This window comes from Hippoglossus hippoglossus, chromosome 13 (genome assembly GCF_009819705.1).
Source record: "Hippoglossus hippoglossus isolate fHipHip1 chromosome 13, fHipHip1.pri, whole genome shotgun sequence".
NCBI lineage: Eukaryota > Metazoa > Chordata > Actinopteri > Pleuronectiformes > Pleuronectidae > Hippoglossus > Hippoglossus hippoglossus.
In genome coordinates this window covers 10861673-10873616 of record NC_047163.1, presented here as the reverse complement: position 1 = coordinate 10873616, position 11944 = coordinate 10861673, and the positions used below count along the sequence as shown (strand labels likewise).

Here is an 11944-nt window from a genome sequence, read left to right as displayed (position 1 = left end):
GACCATGGCCCCCCCACCCATCTACATAGGAGCAAGACTCTCAGACTTACAGGGACATAAAACCACTAATCACACAGTAGGTGTAAATGTTATTGTCTCTGTGTGGCTGTTTATTGTCTGTTTGTGGTCATTTTGTGTGTCTTTATCATTGTATTATGTGTCTTTGTAGTTGTTTTATCTCTGTGTGCTCATTTTGTTTTTCTTTTCAAACGGAGGCTCTGGCCCCTTAAAGCTCGTTGGGGCCCCTGGACCTGTGTCCGTTAGGTCCTTTTAGTAAACCTGCCATGTTCAGATTCTTTACTCACACAGAAGCACCACTACCGAACTGTAAATAGTAAACCGACTGTCTCACTCTTTTCCTGTCTTATTGACCACTCAGAGCTCTTTACAGTACAAGTTGCATTCACACAGTCATACAGGACTTCTATACGTATACTTGCTTTTTCTATCATACACCATTCATCAGCTGTGTGCACAGCTGTCCGGTACAATTCAGGGTTCTGTATAATGCCCAAGGTCACTTTGAAATCCAGAATAAATGAGACGGGAATCGAACAAATATAATTCTGGTTAGTGGGCAACCCGCTCTCCCTCCTGAGCCAAGGTAAAAAGGCTCAATCACAAGTGAAGGTCCTGCTATAGAAAAAAAACTATTACAGTAACAGTACAGATGTATTGGCAGTATTGTCAAGAGTATTACAAGTTAAAGTATTTGTTTCACAGAAAATCGTCGCCGGTGACGATGAAAGAAAATAACAGTAACACTGATTACTGAATAATAATAATTGGTCTTTATGAATAATAGCGAGTCACAGGAGCCATTTTAACGCAGGTTAACTTTTCATACTTTAAGTACAGTTTTATAATACTTCCATACTATTAATTACAGAAGTGTTGATTCTACTTAAATTGGAGTATTTTTATTTTGTTGTTATATTATTGCTACTTTTACCTAAGTAAAGGATCTGAGTTCTTCAACCATTGCACAACACATATATGATTTTGCCTAATGACATAAAATAGAGGAATCTTTCTTTCTTTCTTTCTTTTTTATTCATCTCTCATTCATCACATTTCTCGCATATTCCTCATCGAAGAAAATGAAATGTCACAGATGAGACTGGAGACAACATGGACGTTTCAGTGAGCAGTTTCCCAGGTTCTCCTTGGTTTTTCCTGTTATGTTAACAAATATATACAGACATCCCAGGAAGAGCATTGTAATAATAATAATAATAATTAATCCTTTACCGATAATAACAATAAATTTAATAATAAATACTCAGTGTTCTTAACCACACGAGAAGAATGAACTTTTGGGGCTCACCCTTCGAACAAACGGGATTGTCACGATCCCATATAAACAATAACACACACTCATGTTCACGCTCACACACTCACCGAGAGAAACTTGCACAGTCAAGTAAAATACCATCTGCCGCCCAAAAGACGCACTGTCCACTGTACGAAAACGACTGCGGAGAGAAAGGTTGATTTGTCGGCGGCGGAGAGAGCCACTGGTCCACAGCGACGAACTAGTTGCACAACATGGCTCCTGACGGGGCCACCGATGTCGAACAGAGCAGGTCAGAGGAGAGAAGGCGAAGCTTCCAAACGGTCCCACATAAAACATGAGGTTGGCGTGGAAATCAGGTAGTTTTTTTAGTTTCCCTCAGTGTTTTCTATTCTGGTTGTCCATTGTTAGTTGGCGTTCGTTAGGGTGCTACTGACTGTTAGTGAGGAACGGTTTCTTAATAAAAAAAGAAAAAAGGACGAACAGCCGAGAATGTGTGTGCGGTCTTATTGAAGAAGTGCTCCGACCATTCATACGTAAAACAACATGCACTAAAAAAGCACCAGTACACACATATGAACCCATTTTGTTCATCCACACACGTACAGTTAATATACACACATTCACACACAGAGACACACACCTGGTCTGCCAAACCAATAGAAAAACACTTCCGCTGACAGGTTTGCGGCAGGGATGGTGCAAGCACTGAGAAAATAAACTCTATGTCTTTAAATGTACAAGGCTTAGGAGATCTCCCGTCCAGTGCTTTGAGAAAAAAAAGGCTTTTTCCTGTTTTAGTCTTGGAAGGAAGTGGATGACGAGATGACACGTGGGGAATTGTGGGAGATGTTTGTGGTCCGGCAGAAAAACCAGCGTGCAAAATAAGAACAAGAACACTCTTCTGTGAGGAAGTTCAAAAAAAGTCTGGCTCTTGTTTTTCTCATGGAAAACTCCTGAAACGATGAAAATGTTTGGGTGGAAATCGTGAACGATGGGAGATTTCTGTGGAGTGGGAGAGAGAAAAGACGAGGCGAGCAGAAAGTGAAGCGGCTACACAGACGGGCGGCAGACGCACAAGCAGATGAATTGAAGTGAACATTTAGCTAAGTCAAAAAAGTGGCTTTTAGAAGGTCGTGAGTCTCAGAGGAAATGTAACCTGGTCACGTAGATGCAGGTAGAGATGGCGTCCGAGGAGGGAGGGAAGTAGTGCAGGTGGGTGAGGAAACTGGAAGGCTTTTACGAGACCTCTGTGGTCCCTCAGTGTCTACAGGTTAGAGAGCACTAGGGGAAGGCTTGCTGGGACCTTATTAGGATGCTAAATGTGAAAACATGAGAGGGATGGCTTCCAGTAAGTGCCTAAAAACAGGACAGGAAGTGGGTTTGTTTTTGCGAACTTCAGCGAGTGCACTTTGCTCGGCTCAGACATCAGAAGGCATCCGTTATTCAGCCCCAGCTCTAACGTCCTGGGACACGTTTAAATGCGAAAACATAAGAATTGGAAATGTGGTGTTTTTTTTCCATTATGAGTATTGCTGTCCACACAGAGTGGCAGGCTTCTGCTGTCCACACAGAGGGATGGTGGGGTCCATATTCTGGCCCTCCACGTCCATGTCCATCAGGCTGGGCCGCACCGGGCCGGCGTTGCTGTCCCCGGAGTCGAGCGGGCTGTCGCAGCTGCTGCCCGGCGACGAGCTCAGGGTCCGGGAGAGAGAGCCCAGCTTCCAGGGGTCGGCTCTCATCTTGGCCGGAGTGGGCCTCGGCCGGGGGGCAAACTCCAGCGTCTTGGGTCTCTCCAGGGGACTGATGAGAGGATCCGGGACGGGGATGGGTGGAGCGGGGGCTTTACGCCGCTGGGGGATTGGGAAGATGGTGGAGGGGTTGGGGAGGCGAGGGATGTCCAGGGACTCCTGTGTACCTGATTGATGAAAGAGAGAATGGGAGAAAAAAATCATCTTCTTTGTTCAATTAAGGAAAAACTACAAATGTTAAGATAAGATGTTGTTTTTGTCTGTCAGTCAAACAGTTCACTACAAACAAGAAAACTAGAATTACCGTCCTGTGGTTGTATTCCTCCGCCCACCAGTGCAGTTTTCAGTCTGCATACATTTTTTTCACAAGGTCACTGTGACCTTTGACCACTGGAATCTAATGAGTTCATTTTTAAGTCCAAGTGACGACTGGTCAAAATGTGAAGAGATGCCCTAAAGGCAGACTTGAGATGTTGTGTTCAATTGGCCAAAAACATGATTTGTGACCTTTGACCTTTAAACAACCAAATCTAATCAGTTCTTCCGTGAGTCTAAGTGAACATTTGTGACAGCTTTGAAAAGATTGCCTGAGAAAATAATCTTAATTTTTTTCTTGTACCTTTCTTTCCTTTGATTTGCGGCGCCCCCGGTGGAGGAGGCATGGGCATGCTCCCGTCCGACGGTGTCCTGCGGTGTCCCAGGGTCTGGGCTCGGGGTCGTATCGCCCCGTCTGATGGGGTGCGTCTGTGCCCTCTGTTCATGGCCATGGTGGCAGACACGTGGGTGGGCGTGAGCGACTGGTTGGGCTCCTTCTTGAAGCTCTCCGCCCGCAGGTCCAAGAGCGGGTTGAGGGCAGGGGCCGGAGGAGCCGCCGGCGTTTTGACTCCTGTCACGGGGGTCAGGGAGTACTCCTCTGGGTCTGAGGGGAGGAGGGACTTTGTGGAGTTGCAGTCAGACAGGGAGGACAGAGAGAGGAGCGTCACAGAGGGAGAGGGGTCCATGCAGGGCAGCGCGGAGTCGTGATGTCTCGACAGGGACAGGGAGAGGTTTCTGCTGGGGGGAGACGTGCTGCGACGGAAACGTCCCGTCCGCTGAAAGAGACCGTCCTTCTTCTTCCGCTGCTCCTCTCTGATGTCCTGCTCGTCCTGAAGCACCTGATGACGACATCATGTCACATTAACAAACTGAACCACCACTGTCATCTGCTTCTAGAGGTTTCTGATATTAGGAGCATTGTGCATTTTTACTTTCAGAATAACCTGGCCTGTTCGAAAATATAAATGTAATTGATGTGACTAGTTGCCTTTGAGATTTATATTTCATTTTAAAAACAAGTACAAATTCAGGTTCACCTGGATAAAAATGCAGCAAAGTGCAATAAAACAGCCTCATGACTAATAAACTCAAATTAAACTATGGCACTATAGTTCAGAAGAGCATTGTTGTGAAAAATAGAATAAATTTCCTCCACCTAACAGGCTGACACGTGACTGTCTAGTTCTTATAGTGGTTTGAGAACCAACGTGATTTATTTGTCATTAAAAAAACAGTTAAAGAAAGTGTAAAATAATCCTGGATCTTCCCTTTAATCTGCATCATTTCATAAATGTTATAGTTTTTTGTACAATCCTGCTCACTAACAAACAAACAAACCAATAAACAGACACATGTGAAAACAGAACCTCCTTGACAAGGTAATAAAACAGTCTGCACACAGACTGAAGAATAAGACCAAACCAAAACTGATGTAAATAAACGTTTCCTAAATCAATATAACAACACAAATAGATTTGTTAAAACCAAGTGTGATAGTTCATCTTGTTCATAAGCAGCAGAAGTGTAGTTATGTGTTTCTGCTTTACCCCGGTTTCCTCTCTCGTCTCCCCTGCAGCTCCACCCTGACCTGGGGGGGGGGGGGCTTCTAGTGTTTTGTTAATGATATTGCTAATGAATCAAATGGTTTGGGTTGTTTCAAAGCCTTTCTGCTGTTGATTGGGGTCAGTGCAGGTCACAGAGCAACTCAATCACAGGTATTGATCCACTGGTTAACAGTATATGTGATGCTGGCATTTTACTTTGGACTGATGGTGTTAATACGAGTTTCCTCCTTTGAAAGAAATACATTTTATTATTTATTTCATAAAGACTTTTAAAAAGCAACTACAGCAAAAGATTAAATCCATATCATGACTTTCATCGACCCCGTCACTGTACACTCTGAATCTGCTCTTTTTTCCTCTGGCTGCTGACTCAACAGCATCACACGTCTCCTGCTGATAATTTGGCAGCTTGTTCGTGCTGCGAACATCCTGTTCTGTTTCATTCCAGCGGTGATGTGTTCCTTCGAGCTCTGGAGACGGGGGGTTACTGTGCGTCACTGGGAGGCGCCGCACGCTTTGAGACACAGTGCGTCGTCCTGTTAGAAGTATTGATCTGAGAGCGAGTCGACTGGGGCATGAAGCGATCAACCGGATCAGCAGCAAATCTGATTCTAATCTGATCCAAGAAAACACTATTAGACACTTCCTGCTCGACTGAAGGTCAATTTATGCTGTTTAAGCAACTGTCTGCAGGAGGAGGAAGCTGTTTGTGAAACACTATAAGGTGTGAGAGAACATATTGTTTTTCACCCCAATTAAAATCTTTACCATCTTGGCAGAGACGTTTTTTGCAGAAAGACTACAGAATAAATTAAAGAAAAACTAATATAAACGAGTTAAAACTATAAAATCTCACATAACTGGAAAAAACTATCAGATAGTGTGTGTGTGTGTGTGTGTGTGTGTGTGTGTGTGTGTGTGTGTGTGTGTGTGTGTGAGAGTAATGTGACTAACCAGACAAACAAAACAAGAAGAAAAGCACCGTAATAAACTCGAAGGTGAAATCTACATTTGCAGGGTTGATGAATATCGATGTAAATATATTAGGTAATAAAATAAAATGTGTTTCCAACTCTCTTATTATAGTTTCATTTATTTATTTATCTATTTATTTTATGACTTAGTAAAGAACTTGCAGTTTATTATCTCCAACAAGGAGGTTTGTTTTCACCCCTGTCCCTTAGTTTGTTTGTTTGTTTGTCTGTCAACAGGATTATGCAAAAACTACAAAACGAATTTCCAGGGAACTTAATGGAAAGATGGGCCATAGGCCAAGAAAGAATCCATTACATTTGTGGGCGGTTCTAAACAAGGGGGCGGATCCTGGGAATATCACTTTCTTTGATATTACGTTTTTTGCCATTTTCATGAATTTCCCAGAGAAAAATTCATGGAAATGATGAAGAAATTCAAACGTGTTTAGGGAACTGACATCTATGAGCGTGCGTAATTTGGTGCACCTTTAATGGGACAGTAAATGGTGGTATGTGCTCTACTTGGTGCCATTCTAGTTCTGTCGTACAAACAAATACAGGATGTTTTATAGTGTTTAACCTCTCTGATGTTTCTTAGCTTCTTATCTCACCTGCAGTTTTCCCAGCTGCAGCAGGTCCTGTCCGAAGGCGACGGACGCGAGCAGAGAGGCACAGCCCATCAGCAGCATATCGCTCTTCTTCCTCTGGTTGCAGCGACGGAGCGAGTCCTGGTAGCTCACCCCCGATCCCGGGCCTCCAGGGCCGTGACCTGAGCTCGTAGTAGACACACTGACAGCAGGCATCGTGTTGGGGCCCATGCTGCCCCACAGAGACCCCGAGTCGTCCGCAGCCCCGTTACTGCTGCTCTCTGACGGCTGCAGGGACCCTGGTGACTCCTCGAACTCACTGCACTCCTCTGTTAGAGAAGAAAGCCGAGGGAATAAAAGAGAGGAGTTAAGATGATGTGTCAGTGACGCATGTTTTATGATAAAAAAAAGCTCAACACTCACCCATTTCGTTCAGGCTGGAGAAGCCAGCAGTCATGGGGGCGTGTTTGGGGGACTTTCCCAGATTTGGGGCACTGGACGACCAAACTTTGCTTCCCTCACCCAGAGATTTCAGCCTGTAACCAGAGAAATTCGGCTTTAATACAGATTCATCAGATAAGAAGCAGCAAGAATCAAAATGTTTCATGTCATTTAAGCAGTGGGCGATTTGTAGGGAGGTTGAGGGGGGGTACCATTCTCCTAAGAGCACAATTGCCAATTCTGCCATTCCCTCATCCCCTATAAAAGAGACTAGTGTATGTGCAGATAGAGAATCTGTGTGGGCAGGAAGGCATCCTATACTTAATGCAAAAAATTCAGTCTTGTCTGTGATAACAAACCTCATGATCCTCACGATTGACTTTTTGTCACTAGCTCCATCAGATACATTGTGTGTGTGAGATTAATTCTCTTTTAGAAAACACTGTCCTACAGTTTACAGAGATAATTAATTCAAATCTATGCACTTGTGCCTTCCTGATATTGTTTTGTCCTCTCTTCTAAATTCACGAGTCACCATCTGTGCGGATGTGTCGACCTGCAAACAGATCCAACTGTATCAAAATACTTTGAGTTTTTCAGTCTGGTAAAAAGGGACTTCTGACCTTTTACTGGTTGATGTTATTCCTGCATTTGTGTAACTTTCCTCTTATAGTCTAAACAACAGGCTGTCAATATAATTTCTGACACATTTCACAGAACAAGCTTTCTTTTAGAACGAAAGTAAGTATTAATGGTTTACAGCATTGAGTCACACTATAACGCTTTATAAACAAAAAAACTTTAACTCTTTAAACACTTTCATAACTCATATGTAAGAATTGTTTCTCCGTACTTGTCCTCCCCTCCGACCCTCTCCTTCTGGTGGGTGGAGCTCGGTCCCCAGGTTCGTCCTTTCTTCTTGTTGGTCGCCAGGTCTTCCTTCTTGCACACGGCGCTGCGTCCCCACGTCTTGCTGCCATCGCTCGGTGTCACTGATACACAACACAACACAAACATCTTAAACTGTGACATGGTGTTTGTTGTAAGATATTTAGAATTCTGGGTCATTGTGTTTCAAAACTGAATCGCACAAAAAAAAAAGAAATGTCTGTGTTTCAGGGTGTTTGTGCTCACATCTGATGGCTCTCAGCCGGGGGATGACTCCTGGGCTGGCAGGTGGGGTGGTGCTCTCACTGCCCTGGGTCTTCCTCCTGTCCACACTGGGAGACGCCTGCACTGTGATCTTGTGCTCAAAGCCTGCAGGACACAAAGAGAGAACATGTGCCGAATTATTTTTACATAACATTTCCATACGGGCTGGTTACGGGAACGCACACACACAGCAAAGGGCAGAACACTGTGGGCTGCAACATTTATCACATCCGGAAGACGCGCTGTTTAAAAGGTGAAGGACCATCAAACTAAACAGTGATTTAATTTATTGTTTCTGTTTACTGTTACTAAGATGAAGTTAAGCAATAAATAAAACCTATTCACGGTATTTCTGAAAGCATCCTCACTTTATTTTTTGTTTTGAATTTGTGACATTTATTCAAAATTGCTAAATATAATGGTTATTTGGACAGAGTTCCATTAAGTAGCCTTGGTGATAAGTTTCCAGTCCTGTGGCCATATTTATCAAATTTATTAAAAAAAATCAAATTTTGGCCATAAGTCACTTAAAAGGCTTTAAATTAAAAATCAATAGCTACAGAGGTACAATCACAAATAAAGTAGTTTATGTCTTTTATTTAAATCTGAATGTTACAAAACTTTACAATAGAATAAATATCATGTTGAATTGATTTGCTTAAATTTCTTTCATCCAATTTCATAATACTTCATCCCTGTTTATCTATTTATACATTATAAATATATTAGACTGTTTGTTTATCCACAGTGTTAATTCTGCAGATTAAAGATTTCACACAAAGATTTCTTGTTCATTCTGATTGTAAATGCTCTTACAGAATGTTTTTAAACAGATGTGGGATCGACCTCAATCTTTATTCAGCTTTTCCTTGTATGAGCGTAATTTCACCTTTACCCTTGAATGTAAATAGAAGTAATTCACTTTATAAATGTGTCTTTTTGCTCAAACTAAGCTGAGGACTTTGACTTTAAAGTACTGCAGCTCCTTCTCCCACCCACCAGAGGGCAGGCTGATGCAGTTGCTGTCTCGGCCCAGCTTCAGGAGTCTGCTCTTCTTGAAGTGGCCCTTCCTCTTCTTCACGCTGGGTTTCTCCTGGTACATCTGGTGGATGATGATGTTCAGCTCTCGCTCCACGATGTCAATCTCCCTCTCAGCCAGCTCCTGCTCTCTCCTCCTCAGCTGCTCCTCCTGCTCCCTCTGCTCCTCGGCCGCTCGAGCCAACGCCTCCTCCCAGGACCTCAGCTCCTGCAAAGAGGAAAAGGAGGAAGAGAGGAGAGGAGAGGAGAGGAGAGGAGAGGAGAGGAGAAACATAGTAAAATTTAATTAAATTCTAGCATGAATTCACAATATGCATGTACCAAGGTAGATGTACTTCCACCACTCCCATCCAAAGTCCACATATAGATGCATTTTCCAGAGGAACATGGCCGTGTGGGTCTGAGCTGGTCCTGGACCAGCCTGGATCTGTGTTTTCACATCTCTCACCTTCTCTTTGGCCCGGAGCTCGTCAAACATCTGCTGGATCTCCAGCCTCCAGTCTTCTTGTAAGGAGTGGAACGACTCCAGAGGCATCTGGAACATGGCCGACTGCTCGATGGCGAGCAGCCGGCTCAGGATGTTGGTGAACGACGGCCTGCTGTGGGGGTTGGGGCTCCAGCATTCTGTCGGGAGAACAGGTGATTTCAGGGAATAGGGTCTTGTATGATGTGTTTTTTTCAGCTCTTATCGATGATGTGTGATGGTAAAAATAAACAAGTGAGGTCAAATGTCATCACTATAGTAAGGTGGAGGTCATTTATAATCATAACATAAGACAGCAACAAAATCTTCAATAATTTGCTGATTGGTTTGTAAACAAAATCTGAAAACAGTGAGAGTTACCCACAGCTCCAGGTGACACCTTCACAGTCTTTGTTTCATTCAACCAGTAATTAAAACCTCAAACTATTAACAATAATATTATATTTAATAAAGAATTTAAAGGAAAAGCAGCAAATCCTCACATTTAAGAAGCTGGATCCATGGAAAGGACTTCAAACAATCACAACAGTAATAGCTGCAGATCATCAATATATTACAAACCAGACTGAATCATGGTCTGGACACTTTGCTGGTTGGAGAGGAGGCAACAGAAGACGTGGCGGGGAGCAAGATGGGAAAGCATATGGCCGCCATCATGAGCCAAACCCTGACTTGACAGTGTTACAGAAACACACCTACAATAATCTGCTGAGCTACAGACTGATCAGTGTCGTCCCTCCAACACTGAACCACAGAGGAAAGCAGAGGGACAGAATCATCACAGACCGAAAAACCTCTTTCCAAGCAGGTAACATTCCTTTACGAGGGCAGATAAATTAGCATAAAGAGCACGAGGATAAAGTTGGAGGGAGGCAGATGAAAGTGAGATGATGACAGGAGTAAACACAGAGTGTAGGGAGCAGCGAGGGATGACAAAGGAGAGATTAACGGATGAACACGGATCAGAGGAAGTGGAGTGAGTGAGTGAGTGAGGAGGAAAAGAGGACACAACTCCCTCGCTTTAATTAGACGTAAAACCTAATGTGCAGATTAACCGTTCTCATAAAGAAGTAGTTAGGAATAAGCACAGTTGGGGAATGTGGTTATAAGGCCGGTGTGTGTTTAAACAGAGATGACCCCAACTGTGAAAGAAGAGCCTCCACCACTGTTAACGCTGCCGGGATCATTTGCAAGGTGAAAAGGAAAAATCCAGCACAAGGATGTATAAAAAGCAACTTCATGAATCTTCATCCGTTTCAACTCTTAGCCACTGTGACCTTGAACTAGAATCACCACCCTGGGATTGTAGGCCTCCGCCAGCCGCAGTTTCACTAACATACATTTTTTACCAAATCTAATCGGTACATTTTTTAGTCCAAGTGACACCTGGTCAAAATGTCCTGAAGACAAGACTCGAGATATCATGTTCAAGAGGAAAAAAACATGATTTTTGAGGCCACTGTGACCTTGACCTTTGACCTTTGACCACCCAACTCTAATCTCTTCATCTGTGAGTGTAAGTGAACTGAATATCTTCAGTGTTTAAAGTCATTTTTGACGACTGAAGTAACATCCAACAAATTCAAATACAGATTCTGAAAGTTTATAGAAAAGACAAAATCACATCACAGTTTCCACAGTAACCAAAGTATGGACTTGATATTCTTGGATTAAATAATCTCTCATGGTGTTCGGGTGGGCGCCTGCTTACCTGCCAGCAGCTGAGCAAAAGGTTCAGGGCAGGTCGAGGGGACTGGAAGCGTTAGCTTGTTCATGGCGACACCGTAAGCTACGGCCAGTGCGTCTATCTCCCGGTACGGAACCTCGCCGGTCAGCAGCTCCCAGAGTAACACGCCAAAACTAAGAGAGGAGGCAGAGTGGGGAAATGAATCTCAAACTCATTCACTCTCCGTCACAGGATTCTCCTCTGACAATCTGGAAGGAAGTCTGTCACTGTGTAGATCGGGGGAACAAGGTGACACACGGACTCGAGCGCTGTACCTCCACACGTCGCTGCTCTTGGAGAAGAGGGAGAGCTTGATGACCTCGGGCGCCATCCAGGCGTACGTCCCTGCCGCACTCATCTTGGTAGTCTGGTGCCACTCTCTGGCCAGACCGAAGTCTGTGATCTTCAGGGTCTTCCCGTACAGGTCATCCCGCGCCACTGGCTCCAGAATGAGGACTGAGGAAGAGGAGGAGAAGGAAGAATAAAGAACAGTTAAAATATGACCTTGTAAACAGTTCCTTTCAGAAAGGAAAACACAGAAATACAAATACTCTTCCTTACTCTTCGTCTTTGAAATGTGTGGAAAGAGACGTCACACTCGAGAGACGAAATATATA

At 43.8% G+C, this 11944-nt stretch overlaps 1 protein-coding gene across 3 annotated transcripts in view; it reads right to left on the bottom strand.

Annotated features, from left to right (window-relative positions):
- Positions 1–1034: 1034 nt before the first annotated feature.
- Positions 1035–11944, bottom strand: part of map3k10 (mitogen-activated protein kinase kinase kinase 10) — a 33427-nt gene continuing 22517 nt past the window's right edge. For 2 of the 3 annotated variants that reach the window (XM_034603934.1, XM_034603936.1), the window contains 10 exons: positions 11603–11783; positions 11313–11461; positions 9566–9741; positions 9079–9325; positions 8062–8184; positions 7781–7919; positions 6910–7022; positions 6511–6815; positions 3665–4199; positions 1035–3212 (listed from right to left, as the gene is read on the bottom strand). In XM_034603934.1, the coding sequence (XP_034459825.1) occupies positions 2818–3212; positions 3665–4199; positions 6511–6815; positions 6910–7022; positions 7781–7919; positions 8062–8184; positions 9079–9325; positions 9566–9741; positions 11313–11461; positions 11603–11783 (2363 nt within the window). In that variant the 3' untranslated portion in view covers positions 1035–2817. The remainder of the gene's footprint in view (positions 3213–3664; positions 4200–6510; positions 6816–6909; positions 7023–7780; positions 7920–8061; positions 8185–9078; positions 9326–9565; positions 9742–11312; positions 11462–11602; positions 11784–11944) is intronic. The other variant, XM_034603935.1, reaches the window with a different exon arrangement.